This window comes from Loa loa, assembly GCF_000183805.2.
Source record: "Loa loa unplaced genomic scaffold supercont3.47, whole genome shotgun sequence".
Taxonomy (NCBI): Eukaryota; Metazoa; Nematoda; class Chromadorea; order Rhabditida; family Onchocercidae; genus Loa; species Loa loa.
This window is the reverse complement of record NW_018108227.1, coordinates 201884-220846: the sequence shown is the minus strand read 5'-3', so window position 1 is coordinate 220846 and position 18963 is coordinate 201884. Positions and strand designations below refer to the sequence as shown.

Here is an 18963-nt window from a genome sequence, read left to right as displayed (position 1 = left end):
CACAGATTAAAATCACGCAGCTGATTCGTTAATGGGACACATTACACCGCTTAACTTCTGATCCTTCCGCATAATTTAAGGAAGCGCAATAAAATACGAGGCAAGAAAAGAGCAACATGAACAAAGATGCAATTGAGAATTAGTTAAGAAAAGGTGACGCTGGGGTCACTCATTTCTTTAATTATACAATTGAAACGCATTCACTTAATTGTCGCATCATTGTTTGGAAAGCATTCCTACTTGACATGTAAGAAATGATAAGGGGAAGGAATCATTGAGGAATTCGCCATGCATTCATTCTGATAAAACTATAGATTCCATGAAACCATGGAATTCCATCTTTCATTTCTTTACAGATAGCCTTGATTTTGTAGATTGAAAACTCCTAGTTTCTACCAGACATTTGTTTATCCCAGCCTCCGTATTCCCATAATGCTGGCGTTCCCAAGTTTACTGAATAAAAGAGTGATGAGTAAATAAATCAGCAAAAAATCCATTACTTTACACTTACAATAAGATACTTATGTATTCCAATGAATTCAAAGTTTGTATGTTCCACATATCATGCGCTATTGCATATTTTGAAGTGCCTTATACATTCTCAAAGTAATCAACAATTCTTACATCCAAGTCAAGGAAGAACCCAATAATAAATAAGCAGTGGGAATAGCAAACGACTTATTATAAAAGCGGAAACATCGAATGCCAGGACATAAAATAATCTTTTCGAAGATTTTTCAGATTAGGTAAGAAAATCGGAATTTAAATTACAAACAACTACCAAACATTGAACACTAAAGTTTGTCAACTTAGGCCAGTGAATTCAAGATTTGTTCTATAGCAATAGGAAAAGGACGTATGAGCTTGAAGGAATAATAAAGGAAACAGAAGTAGAATGTTTCTGAAATTTCGGCTCTGACGAATCGATTTTCTAAAATTCAAACAAAAAGTGAAGAAATTCAACAATTTATTGCCTGATATGATGAACACAATATGGAGTACAATCAATGCAACTAAAACATTTATAAACATATAAAATTTAGCGTAAAGAATACAATTATTGAAATTTTATCAATTTTTCAACTGCCTTCTTCCAGTAGCTCCTTCATCAATCTTCTAACGCCACGTAGAAAACGAGGAACTAAAATGGCGCAAAGAAAGCCAGTATTTATTTTAAATTTAATAGACTGGGAGAAAGATTTCTTAACTGAAACCATTAAAGTTTTAACTGAAATCACTAAAAACCACTAAAGTTTCGGATAAGTACGTAGCAACTCGCTGAGTGCTTGAATGAATACTAAATATTATAGTTTACTGAAATGGTTTGCACATATTGCGATTAATTCCAATCTGAAACACAGAAAATATAGCTATCGTAATGCAAATAAATAACCTGTTAGTTACGGATGAATTTAGACCTCCACCAAATATTGAGCTTTTTTGAGGTTGCTGCGCTAGAGCACCAAATCCACTCCCACCAAATACAGAAACCGACGACTGCTGTTGCTGGCTTGCAGCCAGTGAACCAAATCCAACAGTACTGGTTTTAGCAAAGCTAGAATTAATTTTTTTATACGAGCCGTATTGCTCATATCAGTGAATAATAGGTAGTAATTTCCAAAATTCTCCAAAATTCTAGAGCAAAAAATTGCTGTAAATGCTATTTGTCTGCTTAGATTTTTTCAATTTCATGAAAAGGAACATTTATATTATATCACATTGGAAACGGTACACAAATCGGATACTAGCGTGAACAGATCTCATAAAGCAGACAATTGAGCTGACTGTCAAACTGTTGCATTTAACACATGGGACTAAAAGCTAATGAAAACTGAATGATCCAGTCCTTGCTAGTCATAATATGACAGTGTTTAATTGGCTTGCTTAAAGTCTCTAGATATATACCCCTTTGTACTTCATTAACAAATCACTGATAGTCTCACACTACGATGAAGTCCGTATTTCTGTTGATCTTGCAAGTTACTCATGAAAATAGATCTGATAGAGTAGTTAAAGATAAAACAGTGGAGAGGATAAAAGTAGCACGTTAAAGTAGCAAAAGTTTACTTAGAAAACCCAGTAGTTGTAGGAGCAATATGTTGAGAACGTTGTTGACCAAATGATGAAACGAGTGGTGATGGAGATCCGAATACTGGTTTCGAACCAAATGACGGTGCACCGCCAAATGTAATACCAGTAGCTAAAAATTTTGAAAAACGCATAGCTTTTAAAAGATTTGAAAATTCTGGAAAATGATAAGTCACCAATGCATTCCTTAAGTTTCAGGAAAGTGAAAAATATGCAAAACTATGACAGCACACTTAACTTTAAAAGGGAGCATATTATCATATCGATTAAACCATGTAAAGCACTGACTAGGCTTAAATATTTTTTTTCCTAAATACTGAATCGTAATTCCAATTTCGAAACTATTCTGGACCATTAAACTGTACTTACTCGTTGGTTTTGTCCCAAAAAGACTAGAAGAATTATGCGAATTAGCTGTTGAACTAAACGAAAACGAAGCTGACGATACTGCATTCGACTGCTGTGTTCGGCTAAAGAGTCCAGCACCACCAGAAGAAGTTGATGAGCCACCAACATCGAATACTGAGGTGCCCTTGTTTCCAGAAGCAGCATTACCAAAGAGTGAAGTTGTTTGAGGCTGTGCAGATGAAAGGAATTTGAGTCCAGAACCAAAAACGTTTTGTGTCGCATTGGCATTGGATATGGCACTCTCCAAACCACTAAAAAATTTTTTTTCCAATTCCGATTTCTTTGTTTTCCTTTTTTTTTCTCGCGAAAAATAGAGACAACACTTTAAAAACACCAATGGAACAGCTTGAAAGAAAAGTAGTTACTTAATAAAAGTTAAAGATTAAAAAAAACAGTCTAAAAAAAATAAAAAAATAAAAAACAGAGAAAACAGATGCCTTAAAAAATACTAACAAGGATAGCGAAGATGAGAATAAAGTTGTTGGAGCAACTGAAGTACCCTCTGCTTCCATCATCCCATCGTCACTGAAATTCTTTTTAAATTACTCTACTACAATTGCGTAAGTTTGGTACCAAACCTTTCAGCACACTTAACTTAAAGTTAATAAAAAAAATGCAACGAACATTTCCTTCGCTGTAACTAACATTTCGTTTTTTATGATTGAATTTCAAATACCGTCAAGTTAGTGAGGAGGAAACATACCCTGTAGTATCTAAATCTTTTGAATGCAACTCGACTATCTTGTTTGTAGAAGTAACACCTACTGAACCTGAAAAAAAGAATAATGACCGTGTTAGTAGTAACAAAACAGATTGTGCTTTTTTATTTCTGGAACTTCGGGTAAGTTGCGAAAAGAAACATATTTTTCACTTAAGGTTAGAGCATTCGAACAGATCAGAGCTTAACTACGGATGAACATAATAAAATGGTTCAATGTAGGGCACACTCATTAAAGTGTTCAGTGTAATACCGCTTATCATTAGTCGGCCGCTACTAGAAGACATGTTGTTCCACAAGCCTTTACAAAGTCTTCCCATTTTCTTTCGGTTTTGGAAGCATCACAGGAACATAATATTATCGATATTATAATGTTTCCCACAGTGAGTTCCTTAACTTCAGGAAAAAAATAACTAACCCCCATCTGGAGCAGAAGTTGTTTGTTGATTTTCTGCTGCCGGTAACTTGAAAGTGAACGATACATTCGTTTCGGAACCTGGTGTTTTGGATGTTGTCGTCGAGACAGATGAATCTGCTACTGCCATTCCACTGCTCGTTCTTGAGATTTCAGAGTTTTGTATCGAAGTCCTGTCAGTTCTCGTGGTTGTTGTTGAATTTGAAGTTATGGCCACACAAGTATTTGTCAATGATTCCGATGTTGCAGCAGATCCAATTGATGCCGTATCATTTCCGTTGCTTTCCATTGAAAAAATTTTCTGTGTAACAGCAGAAGTCTAAAAATTCAATGTCTTTAAGTTTAGGAAGGTAAAAGTTTATAATTTATACATCTCTTGTTAAACAGGGTTGCATAGCTATATTCAGCGGCAAAATCACTGCTCAAAACTAATGTATCAGCTAGAAGCCATCGTGAATATCGTACTGACCATCGCGACCACATACACTTGTTGCTTACAAATCACGGGGAGAAATTGTTTCTAGAGGACATTAGACGGAAAGCAACTATAACTGACATAACCAGATCTGCTCGGTGTAATGACAGTGCAGGAAGCGGTTCTTCGAGAAGAAACGTTATTCCTTTCTGCCGATGAAGCATCCAAATTTTTAAATGAAAATGCTATATCATCAGACTGCTCTTGATTCAACGCCACTGTTTCTGGAACATTCGTGAATGATTCGGCGGTAGGAAGCTGTTTAGCCTCTGCAGTAAAAGAGCTGGAGGTGGTTGGTGTGGCTGCAGTAGGACTGCTCAAATTCATGAGAGAGGGAGGTAGAGTTGTCGATGAATTAATAACTGATTCAGTCAAGTTTTGGAACTGATTGAACTGAAAACACAATATAAATCTTCAATATTTTATACAAAGCTCCTAACAGATTTTGCAGATTTAATAGATTTTGCATTCGAATTGTACAGGTAGTGCGAATACGAAGTCATATTTCTAACATTTTACTCCAAATATGGCTCTGCAGGATCTAACATTTTAAACTAAGAGACAATTCTTTATCAAAAAAAAAATTCAAATACAGATTCTGGAAAATTTACTTTTCAGGAGACTATAAAAAACAGATGACAAAGAGACCTGCCTGAACTGTTAGCGGTTTACTGGCTCCACTGCGCATAATACTTGTGGGAATAATAGGACCGGAAGTGGCCATGTTTGTAGACGATTTCGTTTCTAGAATGACAAACTATTCTTCGAAAGCAAAAAAATATAATATTCTGTGAACTGATCCTTTGGTAGTTTAGTAGTGAGGTAATACTTTTATTCATTGTGGTCTTTAAAACTGTAGTTTCGTTTTAGAATCTCTAGAATCTCATTCACTAATTTGATTAGAAAAATGTGTTTGTACATGGACATAATTACTATCTTCCCACTGTTTTAGATTTCGCGCACACATAAAAGAGTGTATTCTGAGCAGATTTATCGTTTGTCATGAGTAGATTTACCATGATCATCCCCACCTTATGATAACAAACTTGAAGTCAGCGGATGTAATAACATCCCATTTAGTAAGGCAAACCTTTAGAAATTAAATAATCGGATGACTGCGTTCCAATATCCATAACGCTGCAATAAAAGAAACACATAAATTGGAAGAGCGAAGTTGAAAAAGAAGACATAAACTTTTCCTAGACCAAGGTTAGCTGATGCCTCTAACCTCAAAAACCATGATTTCTTCGCAAACTAGAATTGCAGTCGGAACAGTCGCCAAAAGAAGTGCTCATTGTAAGAAAAATATAGCGGTTTAATACTAACTACACATCGTATTATTTGATTTCAAAGCGCTGCTCGGTAGTTAAGATACATTATTAGTTATTAGTTATTCTTTTCTTAAAGTTCTAAATGAAGAAATATTTGAAATTTCCAAAAACCAACAGTTTCATAGGTGTTTTTATTGGCACTAATGCTGCTTCAAACAAACGATTTTCAATATCTGTTATAGTTGGATTCAACATTCCTTCATCAGCTTCATGTGAATGGATATCAAGCACAATAATTTTTGCTTCTGACCGTTTCACAGGACCACGTTGGGTCAAAAATCTAAATCAAATGAATACAGAAAAGTCAATTCCTTATCACTGCTTAAAGATATGAATTTGTTCCATCTTCGAAAAATGAAATGCCAACATTTGCCAAGCGATTAACATACTACAATAGCTTTTATATTTCGACAAATCAAGGTATGTGGATTTCCTCTGGTAATTACCACTTCCGTATTTTAAAAAAAAGAACCAAAATTTCCCACACACTTCAACAGTTCTTTTTGTTGTCGAGCAGTAAAAACTGCTGTTTTTGTTGCTAATTCTTCGCTGTCGGTTTGATAACTGAATGATGGAACTGAAAGTGACGACTCTATTGAAGTGAAAAATTTACTTATTCCCTGGTCTTTTTTCAACGGCCTGAAAAAATAGCTACAATATGGACGGTGTAACGAATAAATACAACATACAACAGGGTGGCAAAAAGTAATTTGAAATAATTACTAAGTATATAATTACAAGCATTTAATATAATTATAAGCGTAAAATCAAACGACGCTGAAATTACATGATGCCTGTGAGATAATGATCAAATTTCTGTGATTTTAAAGTAAGCGTAAATCAGAAAATCAAAAGACATGAAAAAAACATATCAATTTCAAGAAAATAATAATATAAAATGATGAAATTAATTTAACTAAGTTTTTAGGAACATCTAGGATACGCAGGTTCTATATCGATCAGGAGCAACGGATAACACTGTTATGAGAATGTTATCTAAAAAAGCTATCAATAAAGAATAACTTACTTTAATCGAGTGCTCAAACTTGCAACCTGTTGTTGCAATTTACATAAAGCTTTCCGTCGTGAGACCATCCCCTTACAGATATTCTTTGCGGTTGTGGCAATCTGCTGTTCCTGATCAATGTCCAAAGTTAAAAGTGACCTGAAATTGCGAACAAGAAATGGACAAAATGAATCAAAAGTTGAATATTTTCTACTAAGGTTCTATCAATAACTCCTGTTTGCTTGATCGATGAGTTTTTAAATGCAGTTAATTACTAGATTTCCAAAAGTAGTTTCATTATAATTGTCTGCTTTCTTAGGCTCATCAGGATGAAGTTTTCCGTTAGTCTTTTAAAAACAGCAGCATTTCCTCGTATAATTAACCTATTTTGTGTATTACATGCTGGCATTTCTGCTAATACATCTTCAACATTCGCAATTTTCTGTTCCAGTTTTGTCAAGGTTTCTGTTAACTCATCCAAACGATGCACCTAAAAAATAGCGTAAATTAAGCGCAGTAGTGTTGTAAAATTTTGTCATAAACATTAAAATGCTCGGATTTACCGCTTGAAACGAGTTTTAATTCATTACATTATTGAAATCTGACATCTGTCCACTGTCAAACAGTTCTCGATCGGTACTATTCGCAATCCCCAACTGTTCTTCAATTGAACACATACTCTCTTTCACCTGATTCTCTAAAGCATCAAGCCACGATGCTACAACTGTTCGAACTTTCTCCAACTCTAACATTTCATCATCCAAATTTATGCCTGAAACATAAAAAATAGATATATGTGTTATAAAAAACAACAGCTTTCTTTTTTCCTGTTTCCAATCCCAAATGAATTACTGATCGCCCACACTCACCGTTATCCCATTCCAGTTGTTTTGCTGCATTCTTTTCCAAATTTTGCAGCCAATCGTTACGTTCACAAAGTTCAAAGAATTGTTTATCAAAAATGACGAGTTTCTTTCGAAAACCTTCCCGTAACTCTCTGATCAAATCTGTCCCTGCCTTGAGCCGTTGGTATTGCGAATGTTCCAGTATCTGTTGCTGTGAAACTGTTGAGTCTTCTACATTACTACGAGGTAAAAGTTCATGCAATTTTGATACTGTTGCTGTCTGTATAGTTTCCGGCGTGTCGATCTGAAATTATTCCTCACTTTCAAAATCAGCAAAACTAATACTCTATTCAGACAGCTCCAGCAGAAATATTAAATGTACTGCAATTTAAACCTTTCATTAAAACAGAGAAACGTCGGAAAATTTTCATGTAACATAACAACTTCTTTATCTAACTTTCAGGTTTTTGGTTTTTAATAAAAGTAAACCTTTGTTTGCCCTTGAAAGAGGGATACATTCTGATTTGGAATGGACGTGTTTTCAAAAGAAGTAAGTGAGTCCAGCGAATCTGCGGACACAGGAATAGTTTGACATATTGTATTTGACGAACCAACATACGAATGCCTGTCCTGCATTACATTAGCATTTGTTGCTACCTTCCCGTAAATTTCTGACGGCAAACGTTCCGGCTGTCTAAAAAATAACTATATTGGAACTTCGGAATTTGACTTCAAAAATTCTAAATACATCTAACTGGATGTTAACGAAATATTGACAAAATAAAAAAATTTATATTTGAATATCCTGGATCCTGAACAGAAATGTGCCTGAAAAATTGGATTATTAGCAACAGCTTTTAGTCAAACAGTAGTCCTTTTTTGAACAAAGTTTCCCTGAAAAAAAAGAAACAGAAAACCAGATATGTACACATTAATGCTTTGATGTTCCGCACGAGAAGATAATGCACTGAAGGCAAGAAGAACTCCTCGAGACGATAAAACCAAGATTGTAGGACAAGGAGGATGCTCCACACTGCTCTCGTCACCTGAAACATATTTACTTATGGATTAACTGTTTTTGAAATTCCTAAGTTGTGGAAAATATTCTTAACGAAAAAAATTTGCTTTTTGGAATTGCATTTTTTTTTCTGTTTTGCAAATCAGATACATTTATGATTTATTAAGGTATTTCACAAGATGATCACTTGTGTATGGATATTTATTTACCGCGCTAATTACGAAAACTATGATCATTAGCTTCAGTAAGCATATTAGATGCAAACAACATACCAATTTTAACGGAGAGGACTGATGAAACATCGACAGAAACACCAATTGGATAGGTTTCACAATGTTCAGAGTTGAGAGGCATTTCAATTCGTCCATTATCATCTAAAGTCCAGACTTTCCACTCAGAGCCGATTTTACCTAGTACTGCTATCTGAAATAAAAAGCAATTCGAGGAATAGTTATCTGTAATATTTATCCATCAATTACTGATGTCAAGCTGGATAATAATGACAAAAATCCGTAATTATTAACATTAATTTTCCTTCCTATTCAAAAATTCGCTTGCCTCACTGGACCGTGACGAGGAGCATAACACCAATTTCCAGCCCATAAGTTGTGTAAATTCAATTCGCTGATCGAAAGTGCTCCTATCGCCACAGAAGTTAATATCATTGAAATGTGTCCATTGAGATGGTGCATCCTTTTTCACACATAACTTCGTTATATCTACTTCCTGTCCCGTTTTGGGAGAATATGCAATGAGAATGTCAGTGGTTGCAAGCCAACTGATTCCGACGCAACGCAGAGCATGGTTTACATCTACAATGATAAAAAGACGGTTTACTACATCACTAAAAGCTTTTCCATTGACGACTGGTTAGGTTAGCCAGCTTGCGTCACATTGCGATGGGTTAAAATTACCCAGTAAGTAACTAAAAATATACCTTTTAAAGGAGGTGCTGTCACGCGTACCAAGATCATTTCAGGTTTATATTGCTTTATATAACCCGAAATGTCGCCTACGACCAACTGCTTCCCTTTAGGACTCCATCCTATACAAGTTACGAAATCATCGTGTTTAACTGTGCCAATCAAGGTTACTGAAGACGATTTCTGCAAAAACTTCAGTTTTTATGTCAACCAGAATGTCCGAACACTGAGACACTTCCCTAGTATGTGGTTCACAGTCAGGAATCAATCTTATAAAAAAAAAAGAAAAAAACTTAATACAATGCACGATTGGGGGTTGACGAATCAATAAGTAATAGTGCCTTCTTCTAAGCTTGTAAAGCTTTCCTAGCGCTCTTTGATATGTCCAACGGTTGTCACTTTCATATCACGACAATATGATTAGATAGCATTTTATGAGAATCTCGTAAAAAAGTACGGTAAATGCATTATGAAAAAAATGCTTACGCTTCGATTTAATTAGCATTACGACTTCCGTGCTGAAACAGCATTTAGGGATTTCGCGGAAAACTTTGTTAGAATTGGTACTACCTCAATATCAAAAGAATAGCAGGATAACACGCCATCGGACGTAGCAACAGCAAATATAGTATCCTGTTGCGGGTTCCATTTTAAGGCACAAGGCTGGGCGTTTGGATCAGCAGAGAGTCGCAAACTGTAAAGAGGACCTCTCTGCAAGAAATCTCTATTTAGAAATTTCAATTACAAAATCTCGACCAATTAGAAAGATTTAGAAGTCAAGGATTAAAAACCGAAGCAAAATATTCGCTTCTAAACATACAAAGTAGTACTGACAGCACTGAACACAAAGCAGTCTTTTTGAACATACATAGTATAACTATGCCCTCAAAATAATACGATAGTCTCGAACATCGATATAAAAATGTCGAGATCAGGAAATCATGATAAAACTAACTTTAGATAACCATTACTCTAAATAAGTTAACCTGCTCAACATGATCGACAGCAAAAGCACACATATCGTAGAGATACACGAATGCGCCAGATGTTGTTCGCATTGAAAGCGATAACACGCGACCTGAGCAGTTACAGGCTAGCGCAGTTAGTGCGATAAGCTGAAAGCATATTAGGACACAGTGTACAGATTTCTTAAATAAATCAAGACAAAAGAACTGTTGGCCTTAATTGTAATATCAATGAAATTAGAATCTGACGGAGAAATAACTTGAAATTAGCACTAGTAACTTCTGGATAGGTAGTTGAGAACAAATTCGAACAGCTAGAAAGCTCTTGATGTTTTGTCATATTCAAGTTATAGCACTGAATACTGATCATGAAATTTTAACCATGTGCCCAAGTCAGAGGTAGCTATCCAGAATTCGGAATATATTTGAACCGTTGGTGAAAGTTTAAAAGTTAGTAAGTAACTGCGGTCATAAACCAACCTGTTCAACTTGGAGGTTGGTTACTTTCGTCTGGATATCGGTTACTTCTACATTGATATCAGCATTACTGCTGTTTAGTCGATGAACATCGCTACTTCTTAAAGATATTAATTTATCACAGCCAGAAGCACAAACAATAATCCCATATCGTGATGAAACAGCAATCCAGGACGGACATATATCATCATATCGTACCGCATCCGGTTTATCGAATATCCTCACACGCTGAAGTGCCCGAAACTGGAAATCCTGGAAAGAAAAGTATTTAAAATAATAAAAATGAAAGGCATGTAAGACGGATATTACGATCTAAGTAGCTAAAGATATATGGCAGTTCTAAAACAAAAAGAATTTTAACGCTTACTGAAATATCCACAAACGCATCTGCCATTTTTCCTTCCGCATATCAATTGCATTCCATAGGCAAATCTTTAAAAAATCTTATTAAAATTTAAAACGTAATGGATTTAAGAAAATCACTGAAAGGACATGATAAAATATACGGCACGAATAAATTTATTAGTAATCAATAATAAAGAATTTTTTACAAATGAGAGGGTTCCCAGAGAAGACTAAGAATGATTTTGGAATCTATTATTTTGGAATGTAAAAAGTTGAAAACAATTCTTAAGTTCGAATTTTCATGAATCTAGCGTGTTTGGCTTCAAGATTTTTCGGATTTCAACCAGATCTCCCTATTTTCTTCATAGTATATCCAAAGAACAAACTGAAAACTATCATTATATAGCTGTGGTCATCAACGTACCTACCCGCACATCAAGGACCACACATCGTCCTTATCCACACAACCAACCTAAGCTGGAGTGCTGGTTGGGAAGTAACCCACAACGAAACAACGCATCTCACGGGTGTTGTTGACTGGAATATACACCCAGTGATGTTTTTAATTGGCGCGACATGACATCTGAATAGAATGATGTCCCGTCCAGAAAAGCATTTTTGCATATAAAATTGGAGCTGCTTGTCTTTCGCACTACAGAAATGGAAAGATTAAAATGGAAGCTTCGATTTGTTGCCATTGTAGTTTGAGTGAGAGACCAATATAGGTTGTGTTTTACGTGCTGTCATTTTTGTGCTTTATGAATTAATGAATTGCCTAAATTACTACCTTTTTTGCTGATTACATATTCAACCTCTACAAACTTCGAAGTTATAACAATTTAGCGGTATTATTTCGGAAAGAAGTTTTGGCGAACTGAAAATTATCCTGCCATATGATGACAGAGATCTGCAGTGCTTCTTAACCAGGAAATGATTTAAATGGGATGGCCTTAGGGACAGCATCTCCTAGAATATCCACCTGTGGTCTCTAGTTGTGACTTGCATGCCATCACGCTACACTATATGAACGGACATGTGCTATCCCTCATTGGTTCTTTTTAACTAATCCTGCCCGTTTTTACGCTTACTTTATGGTTTAAGGTAAAAATGGAATCGTTTAGTCTTCCAGTAACGCATATCGGTAGTGTAACAACACTAGATCCAAGCCGACTTCATAAAACCCAGAGGGAACTTGAAGAAGTGATAGAAATTGTTCGAGGTGATATTGATCGTATTATTGAGCGTGAAGGTCGACTGCAAAATCTAACCGCACGCGCCGGTAATTTCTTTTCTAGGACTTTCGCCGATTCTTAAAGTAGTCAATCTGGAATCTAAGTTGTGGCATTTTTTAATTTGGAAAGAAATTTCAACGTCAGAAACACCCCAAGCATCACACTTTGCATATATCGTTTAAATTGACTTTCCTTGACTGATCTAAAACAAGCGAAAATATTCATTCTATGTCTTTGTGGCAGTAAGTGCGATATGTTTTAAAAAAATCTTTTTAGTTTTATAAAATTCAAGCAATCGAACTGAAAAATTTCCCGGCAACATCTGTGATTAATACTGTATGCCTCGTTAAAGTGATGTCTTCAATCAGCTGTAAGATATAATTCCCTTCTACTTCTACAATCATGTTCTAGACGAAATGGAAGCTCGCGCAGAACAATTTTCACGTAAGGCAATTCAAGTTAGACGTAACATATGGTGGCGCAGTGTACGTTTAACTATGGCTATCGTCGGTGCTTGTATGCTGTTCGTTGTCAGTGTCGTTGGTTAGCTGCCTGTTACTTTGTATTTATTTTAGCAACAATATAGGCAGTGAATGAATTTAAATAAATATTGTTTTAAGTCAAGTTTTAACTTGGGAGACTAATCATATAATTCTGCCATCAGTGATCAAATTGATGACAAAATTGAAGAATTATCCTATCTTATAACTTCTATCAAATTTGGTCTTCGACAACATTGGCTTGAACTTGGCTTGTTTGTAATTAAAAGGGGAATGAAATGCTCTCGTCACATTCTGGAAGAATTAGTACTAAGCTTGTTGAGTAGTATTTGAAGTTCTTCTTTGATGAACAAGTAAAATGTGTATGACAGATGGATTTCGAAACAAATTATTTTCCTGGCATTTATCCAAGTTTCAGTTCTTTCGATAAATGCGAAGAACGACAATGGTTCTGCATAACATGCATGATATTTATGTCTAATTTAATTTTGTATATATATATTTGTACATGTGTATATGTGCATATGAGAAGTATAAATGAGAAATTCTTAAAACATACATATATACCTTTTAAGAACTTTCTCGGGAAGTAATTTGGTATTTCAATTTTGGTATACGAATAAAATTTTCAGATTTTTCAGGCCGTTTGTCTGAGTGATTACTAGGCAGTTAGAGTTATTAGCTATTGATAGTGCCTAAAATCGGAATCTTCGTCTAAAAAAGTAGTAGCTTGTCAAACTTCGGTGTCGCTGATATCAAATGTATTTCTGTTTTAAAATTGCAAAATATGCATAATTTATTTTTCCGATCTCAGTTTTGTGTCGGGATTTGAAAGTTGACAATAAGTACGTAAATTGTGAAAATCTTCCATACATCGGTAGGAAGGATTTCATTGTAGTGTGTTATAGAATAATAAATTAATGAAGAATAATAAAAAAATTATAAAAAGAGCAATGGGCATACACAAATATGCTTGCCGATAAGAAGAACATTTAAATTTTTTAAAAATGTAGTCGCTAAAAAAAATAATTTTCAAAATTCCTTTGTCATAGAACTTCAACTTCTTTTATCTACATGGATGGTTCTAGAAAATTGTATAGTGCCAAGTCCTCATCTTTTTTACTACTGTTGAATTTATTCCTCGATAAGTTCTCCGCCAGTTAAAGTGTAAATTCTAGAAAACCTGCAGTGCTATAAAACATGAAAGATAATTATGAAATATAGAACACAACGAAATGACTTCTGCGGTGAAATTTTTGAGATTTGGACGTCTGGTAGTTGCAATGTGAAGTTTAGTTTAGTTGCACTTGTGCTGCTACTTGACAAATCGGATTCTTCGCTACCTAATGGTTCTATGATGTCTCGGTGAGAACCTGCAACGTCGACTACTACTGCCGCCTGATTTTCGTCAAAGCCGCTTCCCTCATCCCAAAATTCATCCTAAATATATCATTTTTGCACTGATTAAGGTTGACGGGCGTTGAAATATTATAATTTTGTTAAAATAAAATGCGAGTGATAGCTGTCAACGACGTTCAACTTGCCATAATCTTCACAAAAACTCACCCCATCTTCGTCATCAACGGGAATGTATGAATTTCCGTTACCGCTCGCTTCGACATCAACATCTGTTTTTTCATTATACAGTCGCTTTCCCTCATAACTTTCTAATAATCTGTTTGAAAGCATCATCAATTTCAGTCTCTCAGTCAGGAATACACCTGGAATTTTTTATGAAAACTCTACAGTTTTATTTTATAATGGCTTTACAGCTTGCTCGAATCTTTGATGTTAAAACTGATGCGAACGGATGAGCTGAATGAGTTGTTTCAATACAGTTTGAAAATAAAATGATTTAGTGTTACAGAAATCTTATGATGAAACTGAAAATTCGAACATATTAAAAATTTAGAATTCTCTCATATTAAAATTAAATAAAATATTCAGAATTTGTCGGAAATCAATTTTTATTTTTACTTGTTAAATTTGATCTAATACCGCCATTAGATACTTCAACCACAGTCTTCAAGTTATTCACTATTTTTGTCCCATCCCAGCAAGTGTCATCACTGGTTGTAGCAGACCAAGCAGAATTGATACAAGTAAATCGTGGACCAGTTTTCCAGAATCCCCGAGATTCTTCTATCTAGAAAACAAGAACATAAAATGAATCGGCCCTAAAGAGGAACAAATCTGATAAAAGTTCAACAACTGAAAAATCTAAGTTGCTAAGTAATGGGAGACCTTGTCATCATAACTGACCTTTCCGATAAACGAAGTGAGCAACTGTGATTGAACATCTGTAAGAGCAACAGAAAAATTAGTTAGTGGTTCCGGTGATGCTTTAAATGAGGCAATCTCACGTTTCAGCGACTGTCCACTATCTTTCCGTAAACATTTATGTACGATCTGAAATTAGCTTTACTTATTTGTTACTTATTATAGGTCAATTCGTTCATCTTATAATGTGATTATTTTATACATGAAATTTCATAATTTGAACATTTTACGATATGTGGAAGGATTCATTTTCTATGGTCTTTTTCTCCCATAAAAATTTTCTAAATTAGAGATTATTCAAAAAAAGTCGGAAATATTAGAGCTAAGAAATTGGGTTAAACTTCATGTTGCACCATATTTGCCAGACACTTTTATTTTCCAGATATTATCTTTGATAAACTATCTAAAATAAACTGATTAATTTTAGTAATTCTCTATTGTTAAGGTTCTTTTTTTAGATTACAGTATTTTCGTGTTACAGTATTCCAGTTGATATTCATATTCTCTTCTCAACAGTAATCTTTTGGGTAGAATTAATAAAAATAATCGAATAAAATAAAGTGAAATAACCCTAGTCGATATTATGGGAGCTTTTTCTTGAAATATCATAATGCTTTCAGAGATTTGCACCGCCAATGGAATCAGAACAGCCATTACGTTATATGGCCCACGTAGACGGATTGCTAGTTTTGTCAAAGCTTCTGTAATGGATAATTGAGACAGACAATCACAATTTATCAAAATTAGCATCATTATTTTCCAAAGTGATATCTGTGTTATAGATCAAACGTTTAGATGCTAAGGTACTGAAACCGTATTATTCATGATTTAAAAAGATAAAAGAAGCAAAGAGGATGGTTGTTTCAGAACCGAATTTTTATGACCCACACATTCTCTGTGTTCACTGCTAATTATCGCTAATTTCTCATTCATTAAGACAAGTCTGCTGACTTATAAAACATTTTCTGACGAGAATTACTAAATTATGTTGCGTACAAAAGTTTGGTATTAGTAGGAATTAAGAGTCAAAGGATAACAAGGAAAATTAAATATCACGGGGTAATAAGGAAGGTTAAATGTCAGGATAACAGGAATGCTAAATATCATGGGGTAATAAAAAAGATCAGGCATCTGTCATTGATGCTATTAAATTCCATTCTTTTTTATCATTAATAAATATTTATCCAGTTTCAATTATTTATTGCTCCTAAGAAAAAATAGGTATGTATCACTGAGAAATTTTGGAATTAAAATCTCAAAAACTGTAATCACCAGTTTTGAGGACCAATCTTTGATATAAGAATAAATAGTGACAATATTCTCCGATTACAGTCATTTGCATAACCTAACCAGTATGTCCTGCTAAGTAACAAATTTCAAATCTTCGCTGATTTTTCAACTCTTCGCTGCATTTGTTACTACTAGTGCTAACACAATGTAATGCAAAGCGTAATCTATCCAAAGTTAGGTTAAAAATCTTTTGTTTTCATTGTCAAATTAAAAATTTTACGACATCTACCACTGCATTAATAATCTTTCAAATTTAAAAATTCAAAGCATTTCATGAGTATTTTGAATATTTTACTTATTTTTTTACCTAAATTTTAGCGTGCTATTTCTCTGTCCTTCTATGAGTTCATCTGTTCGCATGAATGGTCTTTACATCGGTTCTTTACTTATACGGGAATTGGAGCATTATATATCTTTCGAAATTTTCGATTTAAGTTAAGCCACTCGATTTTAACGACTCGCATCAGAGATAGTCTCAGACGAGGAGTTTAACTGGGACGGTACATTCGTCAAAACGTAATGCAGATGTTCTAAAGTAACTCAAAACTCAAAAATGAATGAGATAGCTATGATTGTATCATTTAGTTGGCTATTGGATTACTACGTGACCTTGTTTGTGCAAATTTGTAATTTGAGTTATAACAAATATATTCCTTAATGTTGACCTAATTTCCGTTAGCTAATTGCTAATGCTAATTGCTAAGGTGATAACTGTAATTAATGATTAGCAGTCGAGAAGTAAAAAGGAACAGAATCTTTGAATGAATAGAAATAAATTTCAATAAACTGTATGGGAAGAATGGATTAAGGATTTTGATGAAAAAGAAATCAACAAATACATGAAATGAAAAAGGAGGTATGGAAATTATAAAGCATGCCAATAAATTGCTCCCATGTGTTCTCGATGATGATATAATCAGCGAAACATTTGTTTATTACATTGAAACAATACATTTGGCATGGTTTCAGAGATTTGTTGAAGGTTGACCTTCCATCTGACGGCATGCAATGAGCACAATATTTCATTTGGGTGGCATTGATTTGACAGTCAGTTGACAGTTCTTTCTGAAATGTTTCCATGCTTACAGAAGCAACGACTGGACCAATATAACATTTGAATCCTTTCTTCCTAAGAAAAGGATCGTAGAATCTTAACCTGCAAAATATCCTGGAGAATATCGGATGATGATTTCAGAGCATGAGTTAAAGATCTCGCAGCTCCTAGACTTCTTTCAAGCTGCCGAACCATCTTCAATGGTATGTCGCCGAATGCTCTTAATGCAAGAGAACTTTTCGAGCAATCGGAATTGTCCTCTCTAATTTCATCCTAAAAAATCCATATCAATAATTTTTTGAGTATCATTTTCCGGTGATTGAGACTTGCCGATTAAATTCATAAGATTGGTGATGCTGTGAAATTGTAATTGAAATTGTACTGATAATGCTTCAGCAGAGTATTGCTTGCTGTTAGGAATTTTAACACTAGTTTTACAGCACATATTTCAGTAGTATATCCTTATATTTCTAAAATTTAAGTTCCATATTTTAATAAAAAGAAAATTCAACCGTTGGGTTAAGGATGAGCAACAAAGTTCGGAAGAGATCGAAGAAAAATCGATCTAACGTAGGTTTTAAGGAAATATACTTCTGTCCTGCGTAAAATTCTTGCAAATCATCGAAAAATTTGATGAAGATCTAAAATCTGAAATAGCGTCATCTCATGCACGTGGATGAAAATTCATTGAAGATTTTTTTTTTAGTTTCCCTAATGGCTAATGATATTAGGTGAATTTTTAGTGGTAAAAAAGTTGAATCGGTAAGCGGCAGAAAAGTTTAACAATTACAGGTAAATCTACTTTGAAAGCTATCCTTTTACTCATATACTCTTCCAGTGATTTCCGAAAAATCGAAATTTCAGAACCAAAAGTTGGATGAATTCCAATGGGCTCTTTCTGAATATATTGATAAAATGAACACCTGTGTATGTGACTGGTAAAATGATCCGTAAGTTCGGGTGAACATTGCGTCCAATTGTTTCCTCGATGCATCGATTGCTTCTTTGTACTGCTCTTGAAAATAATTTATCATTAAAGTTGTACAGTTAGTTTTTGTGGACCACCGCAGAAGTATTGTACGACGCCACTGAACCTTAAGATCAGTGCCCATGGTGATCCTCCAAAAGATAATCAGTTCTAAAAGTTACTGTATTACTGTATCTTGATAGGGAATTGAGACTGGTAGAATTTTACAGAATTGTTAAAAAAAACTACAACGAAAGATTGGGAAATTTAGTTATCGTCGTGTGGTTGATTTGGAGAATGGTATGGAATAGACTAGGGTGGGGAAGAAAGAAATGAACAAAGAAAGAAGACTTTGATGGGAAAAACAAACTCGGACACTTTTAAACTGACAAATTTCTGAGTGCTTATCATTTCTTAGATGAGATATGATGACGGATTCATCAGCGCAATTTGCTTCTCTGCGCACACTCAATAAGCATAGATCGAAGTTCGAGAAGAGAAAATTTAAAATAGTCTTGTCAAATAATTTTAGTCTTATGCGTGATGTAATTTCCTAAATGGCATAGTAAGTTCATATTTATTTTCAATTCAAAACAACGAGGAATTTCTATTTTGGCCCATAAACT

General features: G+C 34.5%; 4 protein-coding genes across 4 annotated transcripts; 1 reads left to right on the top strand and 3 right to left on the bottom strand.

The window, feature by feature from the left end:
* Nucleotides 1-1042: 1042 nt before the first annotated feature.
* On the bottom strand, nucleotides 1043-11107 carry LOAG_00114 (hypothetical protein). The gene is made up of 25 exons (XM_020445344.1): nucleotides 11037-11107; nucleotides 10673-10921; nucleotides 10214-10342; nucleotides 9798-9938; nucleotides 9242-9410; nucleotides 8863-9116; nucleotides 8577-8727; nucleotides 8215-8332; nucleotides 7776-7980; nucleotides 7311-7590; nucleotides 7032-7213; nucleotides 6825-6931; nucleotides 6463-6600; nucleotides 5925-6074; nucleotides 5551-5715; nucleotides 5195-5241; nucleotides 4757-4848; nucleotides 4186-4497; nucleotides 3633-3948; nucleotides 3200-3266; nucleotides 2950-3021; nucleotides 2458-2747; nucleotides 2068-2200; nucleotides 1394-1555; nucleotides 1043-1141 (listed from the first exon to the last, which is right to left on the bottom strand). The coding sequence occupies exons 1-25, from the start codon at nucleotides 11061-11063 to the stop codon at nucleotides 1117-1119; spliced, it is 3981 nt and encodes a 1326-aa protein (XP_020304184.1). The 5' UTR covers nucleotides 11064-11107; the 3' UTR covers nucleotides 1043-1116.
* Nucleotides 11108-12121: 1014 nt separating this feature from the next.
* LOAG_00113 (synaptobrevin family protein) lies at nucleotides 12122-12794 on the top strand (the record flags this gene model as incomplete). Its single annotated transcript, XM_003135653.1, has 2 exons — nucleotides 12122-12293; nucleotides 12658-12794. The coding sequence occupies 2 exons, from the start codon at nucleotides 12122-12124 to the stop codon at nucleotides 12792-12794; spliced, it is 309 nt and encodes a 102-aa protein (XP_003135701.1).
* Nucleotides 12795-13937: 1143 nt separating this feature from the next.
* On the bottom strand, nucleotides 13938-15779 carry LOAG_00112 (hypothetical protein; the record flags this gene model as incomplete). The annotated part of the gene is made up of 5 exons (XM_003135652.2): nucleotides 13938-14186; nucleotides 14313-14467; nucleotides 14745-14892; nucleotides 15009-15155; nucleotides 15597-15779. The coding sequence occupies 5 exons, from the start codon at nucleotides 15777-15779 to the stop codon at nucleotides 13938-13940; spliced, it is 882 nt and encodes a 293-aa protein (XP_003135700.2).
* A 1012-nt stretch (nucleotides 15780-16791) lies between these two features.
* On the bottom strand, nucleotides 16792-18748 carry LOAG_00111 (hypothetical protein; the record flags this gene model as incomplete). The annotated part of the gene is made up of 7 exons (XM_003135651.1): nucleotides 16792-16846; nucleotides 17305-17381; nucleotides 17473-17643; nucleotides 17883-18011; nucleotides 18161-18268; nucleotides 18294-18489; nucleotides 18708-18748. The coding sequence occupies 7 exons, from the start codon at nucleotides 18746-18748 to the stop codon at nucleotides 16792-16794; spliced, it is 777 nt and encodes a 258-aa protein (XP_003135699.1).
* Between the last annotated feature and the right edge of the window lie 215 nt (nucleotides 18749-18963).